General features: G+C 49.5%; 2 protein-coding genes across 11 annotated transcripts in view; one reads left to right on the forward strand and one right to left on the reverse strand.

The window, feature by feature from the left end:
- The window catches only part of SUGP2 (SURP and G-patch domain containing 2), a 31288-nt gene extending 28378 nt beyond the window's left edge, over window positions 1-2910 (forward strand). For 5 of the 10 annotated variants that reach the window (XM_047696496.1, XM_047696502.1, XM_047696492.1 and 2 more), the window contains one exon: window positions 95-2910. In XM_047696496.1, the coding sequence (XP_047552452.1) occupies window positions 95-215 (121 nt within the window). In that variant the 3' untranslated portion in view covers window positions 216-2910. The remainder of the gene's footprint in view (window positions 1-94) is intronic. The other 5 variants (XR_007121785.1, XR_007121786.1, XM_047696479.1 and 2 more) reach the window with 5 other exon arrangements.
- The window catches only part of LOC125106094 (serine/arginine repetitive matrix protein 1-like), a 46674-nt gene continuing 20853 nt past the window's right edge, over window positions 1885-27705 (reverse strand). Inside the window, exon 3 of the mRNA XM_047739707.1 lies at window positions 1885-1995. Coding sequence (XP_047595663.1) covers window positions 1885-1995 — 111 coding nt within the window. The remainder of the gene's footprint in view (window positions 1996-27705) is intronic.

Consider the following 27705-nt stretch of genomic DNA (forward strand, 5'->3'; position numbering starts at 1 on the left):
TGCCTCCATCCACTCTGACTCCTTGTGCCATTTCCAGTCCCCTGGTGAACAGGCTCTGTGCTTGGGTGTGGCTAACTCTCCATTTTGCTCCTAGGGGAACTGCATCGGAAGGGGAGGGGTTAGGTGCCGACGGGCAGGAGCACAAGGAAGACACATTTGACGTGTTCCGTCAGAGGATGATGCAGATGTACAGACACAAACGGGCCAACAAATAGGTATGTGTGGGAGCTGGTGCATGGGGCGTTCCGCCCAGGCTGACGTGCTGGTACGTAGAGGCAGTTCCTCCCCCAAAACCAAACAGGAAACCACACACGCACACACACACGGACGTGCACGAAAACATTCTGTGAGGGTAACAAGGAGTGTCTGGATGTGGACGTGTCCCACCTCTCCCCTTCCAGGTTTGGTTGAAGGCGCGAGCCCCAAGCTCACAGGCGTACAGCCCGCCAGCGGGCCTTGGGAGGGGCCTGGTGTCCCGCGAGCGTGAGGGCGATCTGGAAACCGGCGCTGCACCGCGCAGCTGCTTTGCCACATCCCTTTTCTGAGCATCTTCAAATCCTTTTCCTTCTCAAGGGCCTTGGGCCCATATAAACATTCCCTTCTTTCTCTTCTCTTCTTAGTAGCCTTCCCACCTGTAATTTCCAACTCAGTTATGAACAAAATCATTCTCTCCCTGAATAGATGAAACCATTGGTGAGACAAATAAGGCTCGAAGCAGCAGTTACTCTTAAAGCACCACCTCTGCCCGGATCTGCCCTGGAGCCAGTGGCCAAGTAGGTCTGGTGCGTCCACGAGAGACGAGCGCCTCTGCAGCTCTGGTGTGGAGGTCCCGCTGGCTTTTCTTCTTAAAAGAGAGTGCACCACTTTGATCTGCTTTTGCCTTTCCCCCTCTTCCAAATGCTTGCGGCAGCCAGTCCCCTGCAAGTCTTTCCTGGCTCCCACCACAGAAGGTGGTGCTGCCGAAGCACCGGTCCCTTGTTCGTGCTCCAGCGCCGGCTCTGGTCGGGTCTCCCGTTGCAGGGCGCCTTGCTCTCTAAGGTGTTCTCTTTGCAAACTTGGTGCCAAAATGATGACAGATGGGGGCTTTTCGTTGCTTCTAGGCCGTAAATAGGGGCTGTAATCCGGTATTAGTGGAGTCTGCTCTGGCACACAGCCTGTGGGCTGGGGCTCAGGAGCTCTCTGAGAAGCGGAGATGCTGGATTCCACGAACGCGTGACTGATGGAGGCTCAGCTCTTACATGCCTCCCGAGAGACAGAGTGGAAGTTGAGCGACAGGATAACAGAGCTGTGTTTGGTGGGGAGTAATCATTATGTTGATGAAACTTCCCTCAAATTCGCTGATCTCCCTAGAATCCACAAACTGCAGTTTGCTTTTTTGAAAAACCACATATGGAGTCTCTTCTACGAAGGGACAGGGGTGTAGACTCTTCAGGAAGCTTCGTTTCTGGCATGGCACCTCAGGGCAAAGAATTGTGTTGTTAGGGCCCTTGTACAGAACAGAAAGCGTCCTCGTGGGGCGGGCTTGCAGCTGCTTGCTACTTCTAGGCTCATGATCGCTGCTTTTCCCTCTTCTCCTGGCGCGCGCTCCTTGCAGCTACGTGCGAGGTTCTCGGGCTGCGGGGCTCTCAAGCCTTTCTTGTAAAGCAGCGTCATGGAAGCTTTAAATGCGTGCTCGGATCTGGGAACCTTGGGATCCTGCTGACTCTGCAAGCTGGGGGGACAGAGGGGCATAGCTGTGAGTTACCATGTTGGCCCATCTTCCGTTTCTTAAAGCCATAGGCCTCACCTCTAGGCCTGGGCTCCTCAGGCTCCGTCTTGAGGGGTCCACACCACCACCACCACCACCACCACCCCCGTCACAGGCCTGTGCTGTGTCTCTTCGCATCAGGTGCAGTCTCCAGGCTCTCCTTGCTCCTGGCTGCTCTGTTGTGCGGGCCCCTGGCAGATCTTTATGGCCGGGAAGATGACGAGACTCCTCGGCACAGCTGAAGCAGCCTGCAGGGTGGGGGGGGCCACAGCTGTAGGGGTTCATCTCCTTTCTTTCCTCATCCTTCCGGTAGCTTTCCTTGTTGGCCGTGGGTGGAGCACGTGGATGGAACTCTGAGAACAGGGCCTTGGTCCTCTCTGGCCTTTCACAGTATGCCCGTTGGCCCCGAGCAAGATGTGGACTCCCCAGATAGGTTCTGGCTCTTTCTCTGCAGCATAGATAGCTCTGCCCATCATCTTCACTCTGTGCTAGTGTCTTCGCTCTTGGTCGACTCCGCTTTTATCTGTAAGTAAAATAGGGATTCCCAGGCTATAAGTCCTGTCCCTGCAGCCTCCTGCCACTCTTCCTCCTGGGGACATCCCACTTTGAGCTGACCCTGGGAGCCTTTGGCAAACGTCAAAGGGAATATCTTCTTGATCCTGGAATGTCCTCTGAGCACTCAGGTGATGCTTTTCCTGGGGGGTGGCGTCATGGGAGCTGGGGCGGAGCCTGATGGTGTGTCCTCATGCCAGCCGTTGGCTAGGGACCAGGGCACACAGGCCCTCGGCACTCGCCCTCGCCCTCTCTGGCAGGGGCTGCTCGCAGGGAATGTGTGTGAGAGCGCGATGTGCAGTTGCGTAGCCTCGTCAAAGTCACAGTGTCTTTTCTGTCATTCTAGTTCCAGGGTCTCTTCCATGAGGACGACAGGCATCCGGAAAGTGCTAACTCGCCACTTTGGGTGCTTACTGTCTCTGGCTTGTTTCCGTCACTGGAAATCATATAGAGAATTTTAGCGTTTTTGGTCCTTGGTAAAACCTAGAAGACATTTGTGATGTTACAAAACGGAAGTTTTTCGGTTTGTTTTTTCTTTCTTTTTTTTAATCTAAGAAGTTGTGAATGTTGTTAATCATTTAGCAGTTACAATAAATGTAGAGGAAACCCAATTTTCCGTGGTCTCTGGTGATGTGTTTTGAAAACATGGTGGGTCGGGGACCACGTGACGGATGCTGAAGTACCTTCAGGGAAGCAGGTTGGACACTCCGTGACCTCCCAGACGCGCCCGCTGCCCGCCAGAGCCTTTCCACCAGCTCGCCCCCACCAGCAGGCCTGTTGAGTTGCTGGGAAAGCCCGGAGGGTGCCAGAGAGCAGATAGGGACCAGGGCTAACTAACCACAGGGCATGGGCATGTCCTCTTCTGAGTGGGGGATTACTGCTGGGTATGAAACCCACCTTCGAGAGCGTCAGGGATACCTGCCCTACTGCCCCACTCAAGGCTTCACCCGCTCCCGGGTTGGGGCTCCAGCTGTCAGGTGTTCAACCGGGGCTACTGGTCAGGCCTCCCCCTGACCAAAGAGGCCTGCCTATGGGGCATCTTCTCAGCTCCCTCAGCTCCCTGCTGTTCCTGCGGGCTGCGACTCTGTGTCTGACTCTCCCACCGACAGCTTCTGGCCCTGTGGGGAAGGTCTGAGGGCAGAGGCTGCATCAGGCACAAACCAGACCTGCAGGGGCCTCCCCCTGAGGGCAGACTGACGTGTGGGAGCCAGGCTGCTGTTGGACCCAGGGCAGAGGGGGCCCAGGAAGGGGCCAGTTAGGGCTGGATGAAGCCAGGCCCCCAGGAGCTGATGTGGAAACCCAGGTGCCCCTTACCCTACTGTGTCTTGGAGATCATCCTTCTCTTAACTTCATCTTTTTTTTTTTTTTTTTTTTAAGATTTTATTTACTTATTTATTTGGCAGAGAGAGAGAGATCACAAGTATGCAGAGAGGCAGGGAGAGAGAGAGGGAAGCAGGCTCCCTGCTGAGCAGAGAGCCTGATACCCAGGACCCTGAGATCAGGGCCTGAGCCGAAGGCAGAGGCTTAACTCACTGAGCCACCCAGGCGCTCCTTTTGCCTTTATCTTGACAAGAGCCCAAGAGGACAGTGTCTGACTGTGGGCCTCAGTGCCCTCCCTCCCTGAGATGGTCACTTGGACCCCACAGCTGCCCCACCTCATCTCCCACCCCTTCTCAAGACACTGGAGGGAGAGGATGTGCAGAATGGCTCTCCAGCAGCTGCCCCTAACAGGCCAACACCTCATTTTGTCACCTCCCCGGGCTGGTGAAGGTCACTTAGATGAGGACACATGCAGAAAGAGTCTCCAGCCTGGGACACGCATGTTTAGGCTTTGACCTTAGGCTTTGTTTCCAATCCGAAGCCTGGGGAGGATTTTTTTCTAGTCTGGCAGGAAGGATTTCCTCTGCTCTCTTGTTGTTCAGAGCTAACTGGGACCTAAATATGCCTTTCTTGGCCTGGAGGGCCCCTCCCCTTTCCTTCTCCTCCCCAGCACCCTTTCCTGGAAGGCTTTGGGGTGCCCCAAGGCCCTGAGAAGAATGTGTAAAGCAGCTTGTGGTTTTTTTTGTTTTTTTTTTTAAGATTTTATTTATTTATTTGACAGAGATCACAAGCAGACAGAGAGGCAGGCAGAGAGAGAGAGAGGGAAGCAGGCTCTCTGCCGAGCAGAGAGCCCGATGCGGGACTCGATCCCAGGACCCTGAGATCATGACCTGAGCCGAAGGCAGCGGCTTAACCCACTGAGCCACCCAGGTGCCCAGCAGCTTGTGTTTTTAAAGCAGGCTTTTGCTCAGCGTGCACGCATGTGGGTGTCTGTAACGTGGGTACGTGATGCACGCAGACCTACCTGCATGTTCAAGCAACACGTGTGTGTATTCTTTGCAAACGATGGAAGCACATACTTGCAGAGTGAGACACAGAAGCAGCCCCCCCACTCCCACATAAACATGAAATATAAATATCAAATAAAAACTTTTCAAAAGACACCAGGGGCGCCTGGGTGGCTCAGTGGGTTAAAGCCTCTGCTTTCGATTCGGGTCATGATCCCAGGGTCCTGGGATCGAGCCCCACATCAGGTTCTCTGCTCAGCAGGGAGCCTACTTCCACCCTCTCTCTCTTTGCCTGCCTCTCTGTCTACTTGTGAGTTCTGTCAAATAAATAAAATCTTAAAAAAAAAAAAAACAAAAAAAAAAACGCCAGGTATGCTCCCTGGAGACTTGCGTCCTCATTCGACTGGAGCTCCACAGTCAAATAAATGAATAAATCCTTTAAAAAAATTTTTCCCCAGAAAATTTACATATATATGTAATGAACTGTTGTTTAAGTTCCCCACAGAGGCATTTGAGTTGTTCCCAAACCTTGGCTCCTACATCCCAGCACTCTCTGTGGATAAAGCCCTCGAAATGGCATTTCTGGGACCAAGGGCATGCTCCTGGCATCTCCCCACTTCACTGCCTGCCTCCACAGCATTCCTGTGCTATGCGATTTTGGGGTGACCCCGTTAGCACCCCAGTTTCCCTAGCTGTGCCTGCCTCTCCAGGATGTGGGGGGCTATGGTCCCTGGAAGAGGCAGGCTCTGCCCTCAAGGTGGACTGAACCACAGAGTGTGGGCCCTGACCCCTCCAGACCCAGTCCCCATGCTCTGCTCCAGATAGGGACCCAGCTGCCACCCCTCTGTGCTTCCTCCAGATTCCCCCACTCTGAGCCCCCGAACCTTGAGCTTCCTGCGGGTGACCTTGTTTGGCCTGAGCAGAGGGGAGCCTGGGTCCCTCCAGTTCTTGATGTCCCCTTCCATCCAATGGCTGCCTGGTGTCCACCCACGGAGGTGGGTCTCAAAGGTCAGAGATGGGCCAGCAGGGAGGAGGCCACAGCAACCCTCCCCACAGCTGGTGAGCAGTAGGACTCTCCGAGCCTTGGTTGCCTTCCTGGAAAATGAGGCCTTGCAGAATTAAAAGCAATAATCCAGGACCTCTCACGGAGAGAAGGCTGACTTAGGAGGGGCTGGTCCTGATCTGTAGCCTGTTTCCCCTCCTGGGAGGCAGACCTTGTGCATGAAGATCCCCAAGCCCAGTCACAGTACACCAGGCCCTGCTCCGCTGCCAGCTGGAGGGCGGGGTCACACCTCCAAATTAACCCACTTTGAGAGAGGAAGGGTTGAGGCCTAGGGTCAGCCAGAGAGGAATAATGTGGAACTCCTGTGTGTTTGGGGGGTTGAGAGTGGCGGGGTGGAGGGAGGGTGACAGTACTGGAGCTTGAGCCAGATTCTTGCCTAGCTCCCACTCTGCCAGCTGCCCCCCCCCCCCCGCATTGTACTCTTGGGGAAACTGAGGCTCAGAAAGAGGAAGAGCCTGGCCCCAGGCTGCACTGGGTCTTCAAAGCCTTCGAAGTCTCCACACCTGCTCCAGCCTCAGTTTCCCCATGTGGGTGGGTATGGCACGGCATTGCAGCAGGCAGCAACCTTTCCAACCAGTGGCTGGGACTCAGAGTTTAGCCCCGGAGTCGGGTATCAGTTACTACGTGTGAATGTCAAGTATTGAGGGGCTCCAAAGCCACTCAGCCGGCCAACATGGTGGGGGGACGCTTCCCCCTGCCCCCAGACCCCACCATGCCTGTGGGGACCTCCACTCAACCTCCAAGGCCCACTTGCCACCCTTCTCCCTCCAAATAGAGCCCTCTGGCTTCCGCAGGCCTGTCCCTGACCCCCTGAGCTAAGGGTGCCCAGCTCTGTTGTACCCGGGCTGGGGCCGCCTCCACAGGAGACCACATCGAGTGAATGTTCAATGAAAGGACAACAAACAAGTCAACTGTGTCTCAAGTCCCATCCTTACAGAAGGGACCCGCCTTGGGATGCGCGGTAAACCCTAGCCACGTCTCAGCTTGGGGTTATGACAACAGGTGACCTTGAGCAAGCTCCGTGCCCTCTGGGACTCCATTGCCTGCGCCCATAACATTGGATAAGGAAGCGTGAGCTAGAGAAGTCAAGGATGCCCCATTAATTGAAAATCCACTTTTCGAGGCACTTGGGTGGCTCAGTGGGTTAAAGCCTCTGCTTTCGGCTCAGGTCATGATCTCAGGTCCTGGGATTGAGTCCCGCATTGGGGGGGGGGGGTCTCTGCTCAGCAGGGAGCCTGCTTCTCCCTCTCTCTGCCTGCCTCTCTGCCTACTTGTGATCTCTGTTTGTCAAATAAATAAATAAAATCTTTTAAAAAAAAGAAGAAAATCCACTTTCTACAGTATTTCCATCACCATTTATTTTTTTTTTAAAGATTTTATTTATTTGACAGAGAGAGATCACAAGTGGGCAGAGAGGCAGGCAGAGAGAGAGAGAGGAGGAAGCAGGCTCCCCGAAGAGCAGAGAGCCCAACTCGGGACTCAATCCCAGGACCCTGAGATCATGACCTGAGCCGAAGGCAAAGGCTTAACCACTGAGCCACCCAGGTGCCCCCCCATCACCATTTAAATATACCGTATTGAACTATATAGAAATAGAAATACAAACTCCGATCTGTAAATGCGTGGTCACGAATTCTGGAAAACTCCACACCCACCTATTAACAGATGTCCCTTTGGGAAGCAGGTTGGGTGGTGGGTAGAATATTCACTCTTTTTTTTTTTATGATTTTATTTATTTATTTGACAGAGATCACAAGTAAGCAGAGAGGCAGGCAGAGAGAGAGGGGGAAGCAGGCTCCCTGCTGAGCAGAAAGCCCAATGTGGGACTTGATCCTAGGACCCTGAGACCATGACCTGAGCCAAAGGCAGAGGCTTAACCCACTGAGTCACCCAGGCGCCCCAAATACTCACTTTACTGCATACATTTCTGTGTGGTTTGAAGCTTCTGCTTGTATCATTTTAAAATGGCAAGAAAATTAAGGGTCTGAAAATGTGGATGATAAACTCAGCCTTGAATTTGCTTTGAGAGTCAAAGGATATCACAGGTGTCAACTTCAGAGCCCATAGCACAGACTGTATCCTGTGCCAAATCTTCTGATAGTTCCTGGTCTCCGTGGAGTCCAATCCTCACATCCAGCAGAAGCAGGTCCATTTCTCGATGGAGAAACGGGCCCTGAACAGTCTGACTCCAGACCCCCACTCAACACCAGGATTTCCACTTGGTCTTATGTGGTTTTGAAGCTCCGCACAGACACATACACGTGTGCACACACACACACAGCCCCATACACACACATGCATGCCCACACCCAAAGATACACGCGTGCCTGGACAAGCTCAAAGACGGGCACCTGCACACACGGGCAGATGTACTCACAGGTCGTGTGTACTCGCGGTTTACTTCCCACCAAGCCCATGCTCACCGCCCTGGGCACTTGGACATTCCCAAGAATCAAGCTCCTCCCTGAATCTGGGACCAGCCACTTCCTTCAGACCCCAGGAGGGGGACCTCATGAGCTGAGCTTTGCTTCACTCTAGTTTTCTCCTGGGAATTCTCAGGTCACACTTGCGGAGTGCCGCCTGCCCTCGGTTCCTGGAGCTCCCAGTCTGGTTGTGAGCACTGAAGTTTCCGCTTCAGAGATTTCAACATCCACGTCTCGGTGACTTGCTCTTTTTGCCCAGAGGCAGCTCCAAGCAAAGCGGAACTTGAGGTTTGGAGTAGCTATTATCATCTTTGGCGTGTGCTCCTGCTACAGATAAAGGTCGCAAGCCTCTACTTAAACCCTGTGATGTGCTGGACGGGCCACAGTGGGGGACCTTGGAAAATTTCCTTCACCCCTTAATGCCTCAGTTTCTTCATTTGTAGGATAAGGATATCCCTTCCATCCTGGAGCATCAGCCAAAAAGAATTTCTGTGTAAGGGATTCAGAGGACAGCAATGCAGGCAGCAAATAAATTGCCCGAGAAGAAGTGCCCTCCTGCTGACCACATGCCAGCTAAATGTTAGAACTGCTAACACCCAGGGCTTGCCTGCTTGCCTCTTGCCTGTGTTGGCAAGGACAACGCCCCCTCCCTGCTGGGTTCCGTGGGCATTGCCCCAACTTTTTGGTTTCTAATTCATGTAAACATAACATGAAATTAACCATTTTAAAGGGAACATCAGTGGCAGGTAGTACATTCCCCATGTGCAACCAGCAGCCCTGTCGGGTTCTAGAACATTCTGTCCCATCACCCCAAAAGGACACCCTGTGCCCATTAGCCGTCACTCTCTATTTCTCCTAACCTCTCCAGCCCCTGGCAATCACTAATCTCCTTCTTAAATCTATGGATTTGCCTGCTCTGAACATTTCCTATAGATAGAACCACACAACATGTGGGTTTTTGTGTCTGGCTTCTTCGACTGAGCATGGTGTTTTCAAGTTTCATCCACATTGTGGCGTATGTCCGAGCTTCATTCCTTTCTCTGGCTGAACAACATTCCATTGCATGGATGGACTGCATTTTGTTTATCCACTCATCCACTGATGGACATGTGGGCAGTTTCTACTTTTTGACGATCATGAGCAGCATGGCCGTGAACATGGTGTACAAGGATTTGTGTGAACACCTGTTTCCCTTTTTTGGGGTCTATACCTTGGAGTGGAATTTCTGGATCATGAGGTACTTCTATGTTTTGAGGAAGTGCCAAGCTGTTTTCCACAGGGTTGTACCCCACTCCAGCCTTTGGACCAACCCACCAGAGAGAGTGTCTTTAAAAGCCTTATTACAAAAACAAAAACAAAACAACAAAAAAAAAACACACCAAAAAACCCACAAAAAGCCTTGTTCCTCTCCCTCACAAGGGCAAACCCACTGAGGTCAGCCCAGGGCATGAGGTCTATCCACCAATCTAGGATCCTCACTTGTGCCGGCGGAATCCTAGGGACAAAGCAAAGAGAGGGAAGGAAGGGAAAAATGAAGGGAACTTCAGATGTGAAATGGGATGGAGCGTTTAACCAAGAGCATAAATATGGAGATAAAATCCCATTACGAAGTATGATGTGATTTTCATAGAAATTTTGTGCAATGGGGACCTATCCCCTATCTACAAGGAGGCTCAGCTGTGTTTGAGCCCCAAGAAGACCAGAAAACAGGGCTTCTAACCTGGGGAAATGAGTAAGGGCGGGGCAGGGGCTCTTCCTGCGCCCCTCCTCCCTCCCCCCTCCTCTCCCTCCCCCCTCCTCTCCCCTCCCCACCCCCGCCCCGCCCCCGCTGCATGCCTGTCACACCATGAAAGCAAGCCTGTGCAGTTTGGAAAGAAAATCCATTGAAGAATATTCAAAGGAAGTAAAAATGACGGAGCACGTGTTGGCAGCAATTGTGGGTCTTTGTTCCCGAGACAGCTGTGCTTTTCTGAGGAAAAAAAGCACCAGATTTGAATGGAGACAGTCTCATTCCGTGTCAACTGGTTGATGAAGCACCGCTTCCTTTTAGGACCTCAGTCTGCAGGCTGCTGTGAAAGTCGCTCCAGCTTCTCCCTGGCAGAGTCCCTCCGTTGCTTTCCTCCATCTATCTGTTGGTTCACTCACTCACTCTTCATTCATTCATTCATTCATTCATTCATTCATTTGCCACAGGTTTGAGGAACACGTAACCACTGGAACTTTTCTGCCGAATGTCTAAAACCACAGTGAAATGGCCAACTGCAGTCAGTGATGTGAAGGAAACATCTGAGGTACAAAGAAAGGGTAATAATGGGGCCCAGTCTGGGAGGTGACATTTCGTGAGCAATCTGAAGGATGGATAAGAGCATGCCAGGCAGAGGGAATGACGTGTGCAAAGGCCCTGAGGTACAAATGAGCCTGGCTGTGGAAAGAGGATAAAGAGGCAAGAAGGAGTCAAGGGTAGGGGGGTTTGAGGGTGAGATACAAGTATTTATTTTGTTTTGAGACAATGGGGAGCCATGGGAGGGAATGGAGCCCTATTTATACATTTTTTGTTGTGGTAAAATTCATGTAATGTAAAATTAACCATTTTAAAGCAAACAATCCCACAGCATTTAGTACATTCACAATATTGTACAATTACCACCTCTCTGTAGTTCCTCCCCAACATTTTTATCACCCCCAAAAGAACCCCTGTGCCCATGAGCCATCACTCCCCATCCTCCCTCCCCCAGGCCCTGGCAACCACTCATCTGCCTTCTGTCTCTATGGGTTTGCCTCTTCTGCACATTTCTCATCACTACGATCACACACTATGTGACCTTTCGTGTGTCTGACTTCTTCAATTTATACTTTAAAAAGAACAACTTGGAAGGGCGGGAATGGAAGCAGGCACTGCGCTCTGCCATCCCCACCCCTGGATCCCTGCCCCACTTAGCAACAGCCCCAGGAACTCAGCTGAATGCACCCCCCCACCAGTTACTTAGTCTCGCCTCCCTCCACCTACCTCAAAACTCCCCACCCCACTGTCTGCCTGGGAGCTTTCTTGCAAAATCACTCACCCGCAAATCCTCTCTCTGGCTCTGTGTGATTTGGTGGGGGTGGTTGCCCTGGGCTGGAATTGATATCCCCAGGGCAGCCCTGACCAGTTGGTGTGGGGGTATAGATACCCCTGTTGCCTTCCCCTCAAGCAGGAAACATTTCCAGACCACCCAGCAGGACAGAGACAAGGCACCCCCTTACTTAGTCTCCCTGCTCCTGCACTGACTTCACAAGCTCCCCGCCCCTGTCTGCCTCGGAGCTTTCTTTCAAAATCACTCACCCACAAATCCTCTCTCCGGGCTCTGCTCCTAGGGCAGGCAACAGGTGCTGGAGGCCAGGGTGGAGGGTGTCATGTCCTCCAGTCCCCATGTACAAGCCACTCCTGCCCCAGAGTGGGCCAAGGGAAACAGAGTGGCCGACCCTGTGCGCCAGACAGCTGCTTGGCCAAATGACCCCATGTGCTCACCAGGAAGGATTTTCCAAGCAGTTCCGTCGGTGCATGGATGCCCCCGCCTTAATGAAGCCATGTCAGAACAGCCATCGTGTGACCATTGCCCCAGAGCCCAGATCTGAGATGCCCACTCGCTCCATCCTTCTGGTCTCAGTGTTCTGGGTGGTTTTATTGCAGTGGGCGAGGGTGGCTGGGGCCAACCGTGTTCCTCAGAAAACTTTCCAGATCTGAGTAAACAGGAGGCTCGTGGAGCTGGGAGTGTTGTTAATGACATCAGAAGTTTTATAACATCAGCCACAGCCCAGGGCGCTCACCACACATGTTCCTTTCCTCTTAGACGATTGCAACCTGTTTTACAGATGAGGAAACTGAGGCCCAGAGAGGTTGTTCAACATCTTTATCACAGGGCGCCTGAGTGGCTCAGTGGGTTAAGCCTCTGCCTTCGGCCCAGGTCATGATCTCAGGGTCCTGGGATCAAGTCCCGCATCGGGCTCTCTGCTTGGCAGGGAGCCTGCTTCCTCCTCTCCCTCTCTCTGCCTACTTGTGATATCTCTCTGTCAAATAAATAAATAGTATCTTTCAAAAAAAATCTTTATCACACCACTAATAAGCGTTCTATCCATGGGAACTTTTTGGCTGCATAAAACCAAAAGGGAACTCATTGGTTAATGGAATTGAAAATGATGGCTTCAGGCTCAGCTGGATCAAGGGACTTAACCAACCTCACCGGGAAGGATCTTTCTCCATTCCTTGGCTCTGCTGCCCTTGTGTCAGCTCCGTTCCCAGATGAGATGGCAACCAACAACTCTGGATTGACCCTTATCCACTCAAGCAACATTGCAAAAGCTCTGTTATCTAATAGCTTTAGTGGAAGCAGCAGCACTGCATCTTTTGACCCAACCTGGGGCATATGACTGTCTCTGAACCAATCACAGTGACCCAAGGTCAGTAGTAGACCAACTGGCAGGGCCTGAGTGACCTAGCTGAGAAGGGAGAAGCCTATACATGCTAAGAGGTCGATCCCAGAGGGAACAGCACATACCCTGCGAGTGGGTAGAGCCAGGATCCAAACCCAGGACTCCACCCCTGAGATAGACTCAGCTCAGAAGCAGTTGTCCTAGCACCTAGACATTCACCCTTGCACACGCTTCCAGCTTCAAAATCGCCCTCATCAGTCCTGGGGAGAACCCCGGGAGTCCCCCACCACAAACCCCAATACCCACTCTCCCTCTCCTCAATTTCATCTGTAAAATGGGTCACAGGGAGGAAGCGTCTTGCACTCAGTGAATGGTCAAAGGCCATGCTGGGGTTGCAGAAAACAAAAACCACATTGAGAGGGCAGGGAAAGGGCTTCTTGGAGTGACAACGGTATCCACGCTGGGAAAGGCGTCAGCTCCAGGGGTCGGGACTCAGCAGGAAAGGTACAGCGGGTACCAGGCACTTGGGAGCAGAGGCGGAGCACGTGACTGCTGGCCCAGCCCTGGGAGGCCAGCCTCTGAAGGCTGCATTCATCTTCCTGGGAAAGGCACAATTCTCTCTTTCCCCTCTGCCCCTCCCGGCCCCCTCCTCCGCCCTACTTTCTTGTTTACCCATTCAGGGCCACGATTTATTTTCGGACCAGAACGTCCGTCCTCCTCACTGCCTGTGGCCACCTGCCAGAGCCATGCACTGGCCACACCAGGAGAAAGGAGGCCAGAAAGAATCTAGCCTGGCTGAGAGGACACAGGGTCTTGGGGAAGGTTCTGGGTCAGGCCCGCCCTTAACCTTCTGTTTATCCTCATAGACAGCAACTAGGGGTGTGTGTGGCCCCGAATTTCTCATTTTGTCACACTCTTAATGAAGGAAGAGGTTGACATGCTGTTTACAGCACTGTCTTTGTGGTGGACATGAACAACATCATCAGGAATTGGCCTGGGTGAGTGAGGTGTGGTTTAGGATGAGTGTGGAAATGTCTCAGTATATTACTCATTCAGTTCGTGTAGATGAATGAGGAGGCACTCATTTTCATTTTCATTATTTCAGTTATATTATTTTATTCTCTTTACTAGGTTTGATAAAGCTGAGTTCGTGATTAACCCCCAGTTTCAACTTGGCAAACTCCTATTCATCCTTCAAAACCCAACATGCATATGCCCTCCTCCATCCTTCACATGTCCACACAAATGCTCCATCTTTCCCCTCTCTATGCTACCACCATCTGTTTATGACTCTCCCCATCTGAGCCCCATTCTAGCACCCAATTCTGTGCCTGGTATACAGTGGATATTCAGTAAATGCAGGGATTTGGGGGGAAATTTTTTTTTTAAGATTTTTATTTATTTATTTGACAGACAGAGATCACAAGTAGGCAGAGAGGCAGGCAGAAAGAGAGATGGGGAAGCAGGCTCCCCAGAGAGCAGAGAGCCCGATGTGGGGCTCGAACCCAGGACCTGGGATCATGACCTGAGCCGAAGGCAGCGGCTTAACCCACTGAGCCACCCAGGCGCCCTGAATCACAGCTTTGATCAACCATCACCACATTCAATTTTAGAAAACTAAATTATCCCACACACAAACCCTGCCCCCATTAGTGGTCACTCCCCATCCCTCTCCCCCGACCCCTGGCAGTCACTCATTCACTTTCTGTCTCCATGGATTTGCCTGTTCTGGACATGTCACAGAAGAGGGATCCCCCAACAGGTGGCCTCTTGCATCTGGCTTCTCTCACTCGGCACAAGGTTTTCAAGGTTCATCCATAGGTAACGTGCATCCAAGCTTTGTTCCTTTTTACGACTAGTATTTCACGGCGTGGATGGGCCACATTGTGTTCATCTATTAATCTGTTGGTGGACGCTTGGGGTAATTTCCACCTTCTGGCTATTGGGAATAGTGCTGCTATGACCAGGTATGTCCAGGTGTTTGTGTGGACGTCTAATTTCACTCATCCCAGCTGTAGACAGAGATCAGTAAGTGCTGACTCGTTATTTTGACCCCTGTTACACTGTAGTCAGTTGTCACCTGGGTTGGGTAGGGGAGTGATCCAGTCATGCAGGCTTAGAAATCAGGAATATGGGCTGCCTGTCCTGACTTATCTGCGAAGGGAGCCACAGAGGCCCGAGATTATACCAATTGCCTTGGAGGGATCCCAGGACTCCCCCCTCACCCAGGCAGAAAGTTGTCAGCTGCTGTAATCATTTCCTCTTGCCTAGATCTCTTCAGAATGAAAATTTTCTAAATCAGTTGGTCCATGTCTCAGCAACCATTGGGTCTGCAACTCTCTGTGACCCCAGATCAGGCCATGGGGTTTTGGGGGTAGCTGATCTAAGCACCTTCCCCGAGGCTTATTTTGGTCGAGGGTGGCGGGCTGGGTCAGCACCTTGGGGGCAGCCTCTGCCCGGGACTGTGAAACCTGAGGCCTCTAATGGGTGTCCTTGGCCTGCAGGTGTCTTGGGTAGTGTCCGAGGCTGAAAGCCTGGTCTGCATCCAGCGGGGGAAAGGCCAAGGTAAGTGACTGAGATCTGCCTCTGGGCGCTCTCAGTTTGTTAAGAGAATGCAGTCTCTGAAAAGCAAGCCCTACTAACCCCCAGTGCCAGGCATCTGAATGTCTGCATCACTCAGGGCTCTCCGGAGAGATGGAACCAACATGATAATGTGTATATTATATATACGAAGAGGTTCGTTTTAAGGAATTGGCTCATGTGATTGTGGGAGCTAATAAATCTGAAATCTATTTCCAATGTTATTTTATTTCCTCCCTGGAAACTCAGGGGGGATGTCTATGTTGCAGTTTTGAAGAGAATGCCTTTTTCCTTAGAAAACCTCAGCTTTTGCCCTTATCTCCTTCAACTGATTAGATAAGGCCCACCCAGGGTGTCCTGGATAATTTCCTTTCCTTAAGGTCAATTGATCAGATATGTTAACTACATCTAGAAAATGTTTTCACAGTAACATCTCGACTAGTGTTTGACCAAACAGCTTGGCACCATTGCCCGACCAAGTTCACACATAAATTTTAACTGTCAGTATGCTGTTCCCCTGTTCCCCTACCCCTATGCACTACTCCTAGAATGCCATCTCCTCTGAGAAGTCTTCTGTGATGTGCCCCACCACAAAGGAGAGAACATGGAGGTGTATGACTGGCTGCATCTGGGCAGAGGGGGCCGGAAGGAGAGCGGACAGGGCAGGTGGGAGGGGTGCCTTTGGAGGAGTGGTGGGTATTTCAGCAGAGGCGAGAGCTCCAAGGCCAGCCAAGGAGGCCAGGTGATGGGGATCCCTAATAGGCACTGGAGCGAACAGGGGTCTAGTTAGATATACCAACTATTGCAGACTTATCACTGGCTATTATGGGTCTATTAGCATCCTGAGTGGGGAATGGTGGGGGAGCAGGGGTCAGGGCCCAAGTCCAGGCAGGAAATGTCAATGCCAAGGGCTGTGGGGATTGGGGGGTGCAGATTCAAGAGGTTCGGGGGGGGAGACTGAGTCAGCCTGGGATGTAAGAATACAAGTTGCTAAACCATCATTCTGAGCCCTGAGCTGTGGGCACAGTGCCAGAAATGCCTCTTTGGGCTGCCCAAGATCAAGGACCCAACCCTGAACGTCTGCAGCAGAGGCCCTTTGGACGCTACCCTGCGGTGCAGCGCCAATCTTTTCTATAAGGCTTTCTTAGATTTCTACTTGGACAAGAACACGCAAATCTTTCATCTGCTGCTCTCAAGCACAATCCCTCCCTTTCACAGTTGGGACTAGATTCAAGGTGTTTCCAGATTCTTCTAGGAGTTGTGATTCTTCTCCTTTTTTTTTTTTTTTTTTTTTTTTTTTTTTTTTTTGCAATTTGTCAGCTATCCCCTAAGGAATGGCAAAAAGCTTAAAAGTCCCGGGGCACCTGGGTGGCTCAGTGGGTTAAAACCTCTGCCTTCGGCTCAGGTCATGATCCCAGGGTCCTGGGATCGAGCCCAAATCGGGCTCCCTGCTCAGCAGGGAGCCTGCTTTCCTTTCTCTCTATCTGCCTGCCTCTCTGCCTACTTGTGGTCTCTGTCTGTCAAATGAATAAATAAAATCTTAAAAAAAAAAAAAAAGCTTAAAAGTCCCATATGGGTAAAGGAGGAACATTGGGCCATGTCTTAGAGAGTTCAGTCCCTCTCGGGAATAGTCTGTCTTTTTGATACTTAGCTGCTCTGTAAGACTGACAAGAACAGGAAAAAAACCATACCTTGTTGCAAGAGGTTGTACTGACTGAATGGAAGGATCTTGCCTAAGGCGCCTCCAAGCAGCCTTGCTGGGCACTAATCCTAGAGATGAGAAGTTGGAGACTCAGGGAGACCAGGAGACAGCTCAGCTGCCTCATGATGGCCCCATGGGAGGCATCCTAGCCCGGACTGCCCAGACCCACAGTAGGACACAGGACATCACTGAGCCCCACATTTGTCATCTGAGTAAAGGGGACCATGCTCCAACTTGGTGACAAGACACCCTAGAGATCCACGTCAGGGGGCACACAGCTTGCTATTATTGTTGTTATTACCTTTTAAATTCTAATTTTTAATTTTCGTTATTGTTACTTTTTGCAGTTTTTTGTTTGTTGGTAAAACATACATATAACACAAAATTCACCACCTTTTTTTTTTTAAGATTTTATTTATTTATTTGACAGAGATCACAAGTAGGCAGAGAGGCAAGCAGAGAGAAAGGAAGGGAAGCAGGCCCCCACTCAGCAGAGAGCCTGTTGCGGGGCTCGATCCCAGGACCCCGGGATCATGACCTGAGCCGAAGGCAGAGACTTTAACCCACTGAGCCACCCAGGTGCCCCAAAATTCGCTACCTTAACCATGCTTAAGTAAGTGTACTTTCAGTGGTATTAAGTATGTTTACATGGTTGTGCAAATCATTACCGCCATCCATCCATGCCCAGAACTTTTTTTTATAAGATTTTATTCATTTGAGAGAGAGGGAGAGAACAAGTGAGAGGCAGAGGGAGAAACAGACGCCCCACTGAGCAAGGAGCCCAATGCGAAGCTTGATCTCAGGATCCAGGGATTATGACCTGAGCCGAAGGCAGATGCTTAATCGACTGAGCCATCCAGGCACACCCCCCCGACCCAGAACATCTCCTTCCTAAACTGAAACTCCGTTCCCATTGAACACTAACTCCCATTTTCCCTCCCCCAGGCTCTGTCACCCACCATTCCACTTTCTCTCTCTATGAATCTGACCAGTCCAGGAACTCATAACAGTGGAATCGATCAGGATTTTTCCCCTTTTGTCTGGTTTATTTCACTCAGCCTAATGTTCTCAAGGTTCATCTATATGGATTCATCCAAATCAAAACTTTATTCCTTTTCAAGGTTAGTATCCTACCATATATACACGCCACATTTTGTTTATCCATTTATCCATAGATGGACACTTGGGTGGCCTTCACCTTTTGTCTGTTGTAAATAATGCTGCCACGAACCCAGTGTACAAACGTCTCTCTAAGTCCCCGTTGTCAGTTCTCCCAGGGACACACCCAGAAATGGAGTTGCTGGATCGTGCAGCAATTCTAAGTTTAATTTTTCCAGTAAAAACAACAACAACAACAAAAAAAAAACAGACAGTTCTCCACAGTAGCTGCAACACTGTACCTCTCACATTCCAGCCAGCAGCGCATGAGGGTTCCGATTTCTCCACATCCCCACTCATGCTTGTTTTCCCTTTGGTTTCATGATCACCGCCCTAATGAGCATAAAGCGATACCTCACTGTGGGTTTGATTTGCGTCTCCCCGGTGACTAGTGATGCGGAGCGTCTTTTAGTGAACTTATTGGCCATTTGTGTATCTGCTTGTGTAAGAGCGTCTGTTCAAATTCTTTGCCTGTTTAAAAATTGGGCTGTTCGTCTTCTTTTGCTGTTGAATTGTAAGAGTTCTTATATATTCTGGATATTAATCCCTTATCAGATATATAATTGGCAAATATTTTTCTCTTGTTCTGTGGGTTGCCTTTTTACGCCCGATTGTTTCTTTTGATGCAAGGAAGATCTTAGTTTAGGGGCACCTGGGTGGCTCAGTGGGTTACATATATGTCTGCCTTCGGCTGGGGTCATGATCCCAGGATCCTGGGATTCAGTCCCGTATTGGGCTCCTTGCTGGGCAGGGGTCTCTTTCTCCCTCTGCTGGCCGCTCCCCCTGCCCTCTCTCTCTTTGTCAAATGAATAAATACAATCTTTAAAAAACAAAAGTCTTAGTTTTGATAAATTCTAATTTTATATATATATATTTAAATATACACACACACATATATATGTATTTTTTTTTAAGATTTTATTTATTTTTTTGACAGAGAGAGACACAGCGAGAGAGGGAACAGAAGCAGGGGGAGTGGGAGAGGGAGAAGCAGGCTTCCCGCTGAGTAGGGAGCCCGATGTGGGGCTCAATCCCAGGACCCTGGAATCATGACCTGAGCCGAAGGCAGACGTATATATTTCTTTTATTGTCTGTGCTTTTGGTGTTTATATCCAATGAACCACTGCCAAATCCAAAGTTGTGAAGTTTTTGCCCTGTGTTTTCCGATTTTTAGCTCTTATGTTCAGGTCTCTGATCCATTTTGAGTTCTTTTTTTTTTTTTTTTTAAATAGTTAACTTTTTAAAAAAGATTTTATTTATTTATTTGACAGAGAAAGAGATCACAAGTAGGCAGAGAGGCAGGCAGAGAGGGGGGTGAAGCAGGCTCCCCACTGAGCAGAGAGCCTGATGAGGGGCTCAATCCCAGGACCCTGAGATAATGACCTGAGCTGAAGGCAGAGGCTTTAACCCACTGAGCCACCCAGATGCCCCTTTTTTCTTTCTTTTTTTTTTTTTTGAATTAATTTTTGAACATGGTGTGAGGTAAGAGTTCAACTTTTTTTTTTTTTTTTTGCATGTGGAGATCCAGTTTTCCCAGCACCATTTGTTAAAAAGACTTTTTTTTTCCCGAACTGTACGGTCTTGGTATCTCAATCAAAAATCAGGGGCCGCCTGGGTGGCTCAGTGGGTTAAAGCCTCTGCCTTCTGCTCGGGTCATGATCCCGGGGTCCTGGAATTGAGTCCCACATCTGGCTCTCTGCTCAGCAGGGAACCCGCTTCCCCACCCCCTCTCTGCCTGCCTCTCTGCCTATTTGTGATCTCTGTCAAATAAATAAAAATCTTCTTAAAAAAATCATTTGAGGGGCACCTGGGTGGCTCAGTGGGTTAAGCCGCTGCCTTCGGCTCAGGTCATGATCTCAGAGTCCTGGGATCGAGTCCCGCCTCGGGCTCTCTGCTCAGCGGGGAGCCTGCTTCCTCCTCTCTCTCTGCCTGCCTCTCCGTCTACTTGTGATCTCTGTCTGTCAAATAAATAAATAAAATCTTTAAAAAAAAATCATTCGAGTATATATTTGAGGGTTTATTTCTGGGTTCTCGATTCTATTCTACTGGTATACATATCTATTCTTATATCAGATTTTACTAAAGCTTTGTAGTGAGGTTTTTTTTAAAGATTTTATTTATTTATTTGACAGAGAGAGAAAGAGCATGAGTAGGGCGGAGGATAGCAGCAGACAGAGGGAGAGGGAGAAGCAGGCTCCCAGTGGAGCAGAGAGCCCAGTGCAGGGACTCAATCCCAGGACCCAGGAATCATGACCCTGAAGGCAGATGTTTAACCCGCTAAGCCATCCAGGCGCCCCTGTAGTAAGTTTTGAAATGGGGAAGTTTGAGTCCTCCAACTTTGTTCTTCTTTTTCAGTGTTTTGGTTATGCAAGTCCCCTTGAAATATATTCTATATAAGTTTTAGAATGGGTTTTTCTATTTCTGCAAAAAAAAAAAAGTCACTGTGATTTTGATAGGAGTGGCATTGAATCTGTAGATCCCTTTGGGTAATATTATCATCTTAATGATATTAAATTTTCCAATGTATGAACTTGGATGGACTTTCCATCTATTTACGTCTTCTTTCTTTCGGCAACATTTTGTAGTTTCCAGTGTACCCTCCATGGTTCATTCCTAAGTATTTGATTCTTTGGAGGCCATTGTAAATAGAGTTAGTTTCTTAATTCCCTTTCTGGATTGTCATTGTTAGTATACAGAAATGCAACTGATGGGCGCCTGGGTGGCTCAGCGGGTTAAGCTGCTGCCTTCGGCTCAGGTCATGATCTCAGAGTCCTGGGATAGAGCCCAGCATCGGGCTTTCTGCTCAGCAGGGAGCCTGCTTCCTCCTCTCTCTCTCTGCCTGCCTCTCTGCCTGCTTGTGATCTCTCTGTCAAATAAATAAATAAAAATCTTAAAAAAAAAAAAAAGAAATGCAACTGATTGTTACATGTTGACCTATATCCTTTTATTTTGCTCTGGCAGGTTTTTTTAATGGTGAAATCTTCGAGGGTTTTCTACATGAAGAGCACCTCCTCTGCAGAGATAATTTTACTTCTTTTCCAACTTGGATGCTTTTTCTCTCTTTTTCTAGCCTAATTGCTCTGGAGAGGACTTCTAGAACTAAGTTGAATAGAATTGTGGAAAGTGGGCAATCTTGTTCTAGATTGAGTATGTACCCCCAAAATTCATATGTTGAAATCCTAACCGCCAATGGGATGGTATGAGAAGGTGAAGGCTTCAGGAGGTGATGAGGTCATGAGGAGGGGCCCCAAAGTGGGCTTATAAAAGAGTCCCCAGAGGACTCTCTTGCCCTCTTTCTGCCATATAAGTATATAATGACAGCCCAGAAGAAGGTTGTCACCAGCACCTAACCGTGCTGGCACCCTGATCTCAGAATTCCAACCTCCAGAACCCAGAGAAATAAATTCCTGGTTTTTATAAGCCGCCTAGTCTCAGCTACTTTGCCACAGCAGCCTGAACAGACTAAGACACTTATCCTGTTCCCGATCTCAGATGACAAGCTTTCTGTGTTTCATCGCTGAGTATGATGTGACCTGTGAGTTTTGCTTTGTAGCGTTATCATACTGAGGAAGTCCCCTTCTCTTACTGGTTGAGCGGATTTTTTTAACCTGAATGGGCGTTGGATTTTGTTGGGCACCTTTTCTGCATCAGCTGGGATGACCATGCCATGTTTATCTTTCCTTCTGTTCAGGTGCTGTATGACACTGACTGTTGTACGTGGATCTGTTTGGTGAGATTTGGTAGAATCTCACATAAGTGGGAGCAGCTTTGCAGCGTAATGACTGTGAGGTCCTTCCACGTGACTGTGGGCTGGCTGCCAGCTCTTTTCGTGGTCTATAGGATCTCACAGACGCCTCAAGCGCAGGGTCTCCATCTTCCCATGGAGGGCTATTTGGGGGGGGGTCTCCATTTGGGGTGACTAGCAGCGGTACTGTGGGGCACACTGGTGTTGCATTTCTGGGGGGCACGTCTCAGCAGTGGGGTTGCCGGTGTGGGCGTGGTCTCCTATGCCTGAGGACTGTTTTGATTTCCACTCTCTCCTGGCTGCAACACTGTCATGAGACATTCACTTAACCAGGCCCTTTAGGCTAGGGCTGGGGGCTGCTCCCAATTGCCCTCAGTCCTAGAAATTTTCTGAGCTGGGCCACGCTGAGCCTGAGCCCCTCAGCTGCCTCTCACAGAAGGACAGCATCTGGGGTATTTGATGCCCCCGCCATCAGGCCTTTCCTGGGGACAGTCTCCAATAGCCAGTCCCACGCAGACTGTGTCTGCAGGCGGATTCCCCTTCAAATCTTTCTCCTTGGGCTCCAAAATGAAGAGCCTGGGACAAATGAATGTTCTGAACTTCTCCCGGGGGGAGGCAAAAAAAAAAAAAAAAGGGTAGTTCTAGGGGGGCCTGGCTGGCTCAGTCTGCTAAGCGTCTGCCTTCAGCCTGGGCCATGGTCTCTGGGTCCTGGGATGGAGCCCTTTCTAGGGCTCCCTGCTGAGCCAGGAATCTGTTTCTCCCTCTCCCTCTGCCCCTTCCCTTCTCCCTCCCCTCTACCTCCCTTGCCCCACACTTGTGTATGCACTCTCTCTCTGTCTCTCTCTCTCAAATAAATGAAATCTTTTTAAAATAAAATAGGGGCGCCTGGGTGGCTCAGTGGGTTAAAGCCTCTGCCTTCTGCTCCGGTCATGATCTCGGGGTCCTGGGATCGAGTCCCGCATCGAGCTCTCTTCTCAGTGGGGAGCCTGCTCCCGCCCCCCCACACCTGCCGCCTGTCTCTGCCTACTTGTGATCTCTGTCAAATAAATAAATAAAATCTTTTTAAAAATTTAAAATTAAAATTAAAATAAATAAAAATAAAATAAAAGGTAGTTCCAGAAACTGGTGCCACTATGCTCATGTTCACATCATTTGTTTATAGATTTTATGGATGGCTCCGCTCTGTGCAGGGCCCCGGGGCCCAGTGATTCTGGACCCATGAAGTACCTCAGTCCTGACGAGCCCCCCCTGCCTGAAGAGCAGAACCAAACCCAGATACTCCCAGGCCCACAGGGTCAGGGCTAGGCTAGAGGGAAGAACTGAGGCTGGGTGACCCCCAGAGTAGGGGGCTGGGCCCTGCCTGGAGGGTTGGACAAGACTTCCTGGGAAAAAGATACTGGGTATTGAGAGATGAATAGGAGTTTGGCAGGTGGCAAGGTAGTGGTGGTGAACCTGACAGGAAATCTGCAAGAACATGAGGGCAGGAACATCGAGCAGACATGGGGAACAGTGAACAGGTGTGCACACCAAGGTTAGGGACGCTGCTCAGGGATCCCTGTTTGCAGAGCAACCTCAGGGGGGAAGTGTCTCCTGCAGAAACAGCGGCCATGTCTTCCTCAAGATCTGCCTCCTCTGCTCTATCCTGAGACCAGCTCCCACTTCAATGTCCTGCAAGAGAGAAACTTGCTCTTACCAGGATCATTATGCTGCTGTGGTAAATGGACATCAGTTCTGTGCCTCTTTTTTTTTTTTTTTTTAAACAAATGTGATCTTTTTAAAGATTTTTTTTTAAAGATTTTATTTATTTATTTGACAGACAGAGATCACAAGTAGGCAGAGAGGCATGCAGAGAGAGACGGGGAAGCAGGCTCCCCGCCAAGCAGAGAGCCCAATGTGGGACTCCATCCCAGGACCCCGAGATCATGACCCTAGTCGATGGCAGAGGCTTAACCCACTGAACCACCCAGACGCCCAGTTCTGTGCCTCTTGAGAGCAGTAATATGACACCCACTGCATGCTGGCCTCATGTCAGCTTCTTGTTGTCAGAGGCTAAAACAACCACTCAGGGAGGTTGTTGGCTTTGGATTTGAACCCCAGTCTGAAGGGAGGCGTGACCAGGTGGAGATAGCTCCCTCCGGGATCCTGCATTGCGTCACCTCAACACAGGGAGGGTGTGGCAACAGAGAGAGTCTGAGCCCCTCGTACTGAGCCTCCAAGAGAGCTTTCCTTCTCCAGGATCCACAGTGCAAATTCCAAGGAATTGCAGAGCCTGTGACCCCCGCCTGCACCCATAAGCTCTTAGAAGCTCAAACTGGGCAAGGGGCCGAGACCCACCCTCAAGACCGGTCCCTGCAAGGGGGTGCACCCAGAGTAACTAACCCACCCCAGTGACCATTTTCCCCTGATTATAAAAAACGTTGGGCAATTTCCTGATGGAGAATCAAAGAAGCAGAAAAGAAAACAAACGAAAAAAGTCACAACCTCTCCCATAATCGCCCAGCATGGAGATAATCTCTGTTGGTATTTTCAGGCACTGCCTTCCAGCATCTAAAAAATGGTCTCATTATTTTGTTGTCGTTGTTATCTGAGTAATGTGACTCTACTGGAGAAAAAGCAACCAACGAGATAAGCAGAAAGGAATAATAAACAGAAGTTACCTTTCATTTCCCAGACAAGAGCTGTTAATACTTTAAAGTATTTATTTTTCTTTGTACGCAACCCTTCACGTCTACTGCAAACAATTTGGAAAATGCAGAATAGCAAAAGCAGAGTGGTTGCTTTTTCGTTCCTCCACCCAGAGACATGACTGGTTAAATTCTGTGCTTTTCCACACTACGAATGCTCGTCAGATGACGGATAGCAAGTGGGTATGAGCAAAGGCTCTGGACCTGGACCCAGACAGCTCAGGTTCAGATCCCAGCTCCTCCCATTGGCTGTGTGTCTTTGGACAAGAAGCTTCACCTCTCTGAGCCCCAGTTTCCTTGTCTATACACCGGGAAGGATGATCATCATTCTGACTTCCTCCAAGGGCGCGGTGAAAATGGAGATCATGCGGTTGCTGTACCTAATACATTTAAAAAAAATAATAATAATAAAAAAGCTTAATTTTTATACTTCTTTCCTCTACTTACAAAAATAAGACATACGTACTTCACCCACAATATCCGATGTAGGAAGGGCAAGGCTGGCAGTCCCCCTCGCTGAGCAGGGAGCCCGATGCAGGACTCAATCCCTGGACCCCAGGATAATGACCTGAGCTGAAGGTAGGTGCTTAACCGACAGATCCACCCAGGCACCCCTATAGGTAGTTCTTTAAGCGAGACTTCCTTTTGTTATTTTATTTTAAATACAAAAGGGGGGGCAACATGGGTGAAAATAGTCAAAAAGTATAAACTTCCTAAGATTATAAATAAATCCTAGATGGAATGTCCAGCGTGGTGGCTAGGGTTAATAATACCGTATTGTATACTTTAAAGTTGCTGAGAGAGTAGATCTTAAACTTCTCATCACAAGAAAAAATACTTCGTAACTCTGTGTGGTCATGGATGTTAACTGTTAAAGAGTGATCCTTTAGTAATATACACAAATACTAAATCGTGTACATCTGAAACTACTGTAATGTTACATGTCAATTGTATCTCAATAAAAAGGACGCCTGGGTGGTTCAGTCATCAGGGTCTGCTCAGCGGGGAGCCTGCTTCCTCATCTCTCTCTGCCTGCCTCTGCCTACTTGTGATCTCTGTCTGTCAAATAAATAAATAAAATCTTTAAAAACAAAAACAAAAACATGATGCTGAGTGAAAGGAGCCAGACATAAAAGACCACATATTATATGAGTCTATTTCTATGAAAGGTCCAAAATAAACAAGTCTACAGAGACAGAAGAAAGTAGATTAGTGGCTAGCACGAGGTGGGGGAAGAGGAAAATGAGAAGTGACAGCTAATGGGCATGGAGTTTCTGTGGGTGATGAGAATATTCTGGAATTAGAAAGTGATGATGGTTGTATAACTTCGTGAATATACTAAAAACCACTGAATCGAACCCTTTAAACGAGTGAATTTTATGGTATGTGAGTCATATCTCAATGAAGCTATTTTTTTGTTTTTTGTTTTTTTTAAAAAGGAAGAAAGAATACAGAGAGGTCTGGGTTACCTTTCGCATCACTTCCCCTGATGCTGACCTCCTGCGTGATTCATACATTATCACAACCAGGAAGTTGATTTTCAGACAATCAAGAGATCCTATTCAGATTTCTCTAGTTTTACATGCACTCATGGGTGTCTCGTAGAATTTAAAATAAAATAAAACAATAGGGCGCCTGGGTGGCTCAGTGGGTTAAGCCACTGCCTTCGGCTCAGGTCATGATCTCGGAGTCCTGGGATCGAGTCCCACATCGGGCTCTCTGCTCAGCAGGGAGCCTGCTTCCTCCTGTCTCTCTGCCTGCCTCTCTGCCTGCTTGTGATCTCTCTCTGTCAAATAAATAAATAAAATCTTTTAAAAAATAAATAAATAAATAAATAAATAAATAAAATAAAACAATAATAATAATAACAGCAGTGGTTGTTTCCATTCCAATCACACAACAGGCCTACCGGATCCAATAGCACAACAACTCTGCAAGGTGGGGACCATCTCCCAGAGGATACTCAAAATGAGAAAGGGCTTTGCCTAAAGTTGAAATTTTGTATATGGCATGAGGTAGGGATTGGGGTCCGATTTACCCCACATGGATATCTGGTTGCCCCAGAACAATTATTTGAAAAAGCCATCGTGTCTAAGCTTCACACAGGTAACCAGGGAAGGAACAGGGATTCCAAGCCGGATCCATCTGACTCCACGCTCAACTCAGGAACAGTCTGCACATTCCCTGGGGGCCTGTCCTAACGGCTAGCCAGCTGAGCAAGCTTTGCCCTGTCAGCAAAATGCAATGACTTTCTCCAGCATTGCCAAAGGACGCAGGGTGGGGAGGCACAGGCCAGCTCTAACTCGCTTCCTTCCTGCAGGGACGATGAAACCTCTCACGCTGCCTCCTGCCTGGTCTGACCCCACCTATTTTTATTTTTTCCCTTTTCCTGCCTTCTTTCAAGGGGAAAGGTCCATTCCAGGAGATGCAGCATGTCTTCAGCAAGGGGACATTCAAGATCATGCCCAGCCCAGCACCTCCCTTCGTCCCTTGGGATTTGTGGATGTGAGGCTCCCAGGCCACCCTCAAACCAGCCCAGTGCCCCCCAAGTCTCCCCAGATCAAGGAGAGTCTTCCTCAAACATTCCCTACCCTGGACAACTTCTCAGGATCGCTCCTGGATACCCCCTCGGGCAGGCTGTCTCTCCCCAAGAGACTGCTCCCGCTCATCTTTCATCTGGGGATGATCAGGGAGCCAGGAGATCTGGCGGCCACGGTTGGTGCCTAATTAATGCTGAACTTAGTAATAGTTACACTCTATGGTTCCTTCTCCCTACATCAGCCACAGGGGGCTTTTCAGAACTTGAAAAATACACCAAGTTACCCTTTAAAAATGGCCTGTGGCTCCCATCATCCTAGAAGGGAACCTCCCTCCTCCGTGCAGCCCTGCCAGAAGGCCCAGTCCCTGCCCATCTCCCTGGCCTTCTCTCCCTCATTCTCCCCCTTGTTCACCCTGCTCCAGCCTCAGTGCCCTCCTTGATGCTCCTCAAACACACCCAGCTCCTTTCCTCAAATATGCCCAACTCCTTTCCCACCTCAGGACCTTTGCATGTGCTGCACCCTCCAGCTGGGATGCCCTTCCTTCCCCATGTCAAAGTGCCTGACTCTTCCCCTCTTTCAGATCTCAGCTCAAAGGTCACTTCCTCAGAAAAGCCGCCCCCACCATGCTCTCCAGGCCATCTCCCATTTCCTGTTTGGTTCCCTTCTCAGTACATATTGCCATGTGACCTCTCCATGTTTATATATTTGCCTTTTCTGTTTATCATATCCTCCACATCCAGCCCAGAATCTGTGATGTAAAGACGCCTTGATATA

The sequence above is a fragment of the Lutra lutra genome, chromosome 1, assembly GCF_902655055.1.
Source record: "Lutra lutra chromosome 1, mLutLut1.2, whole genome shotgun sequence".
Classification (NCBI taxonomy): Eukaryota; Metazoa; Chordata; class Mammalia; order Carnivora; family Mustelidae; genus Lutra; species Lutra lutra.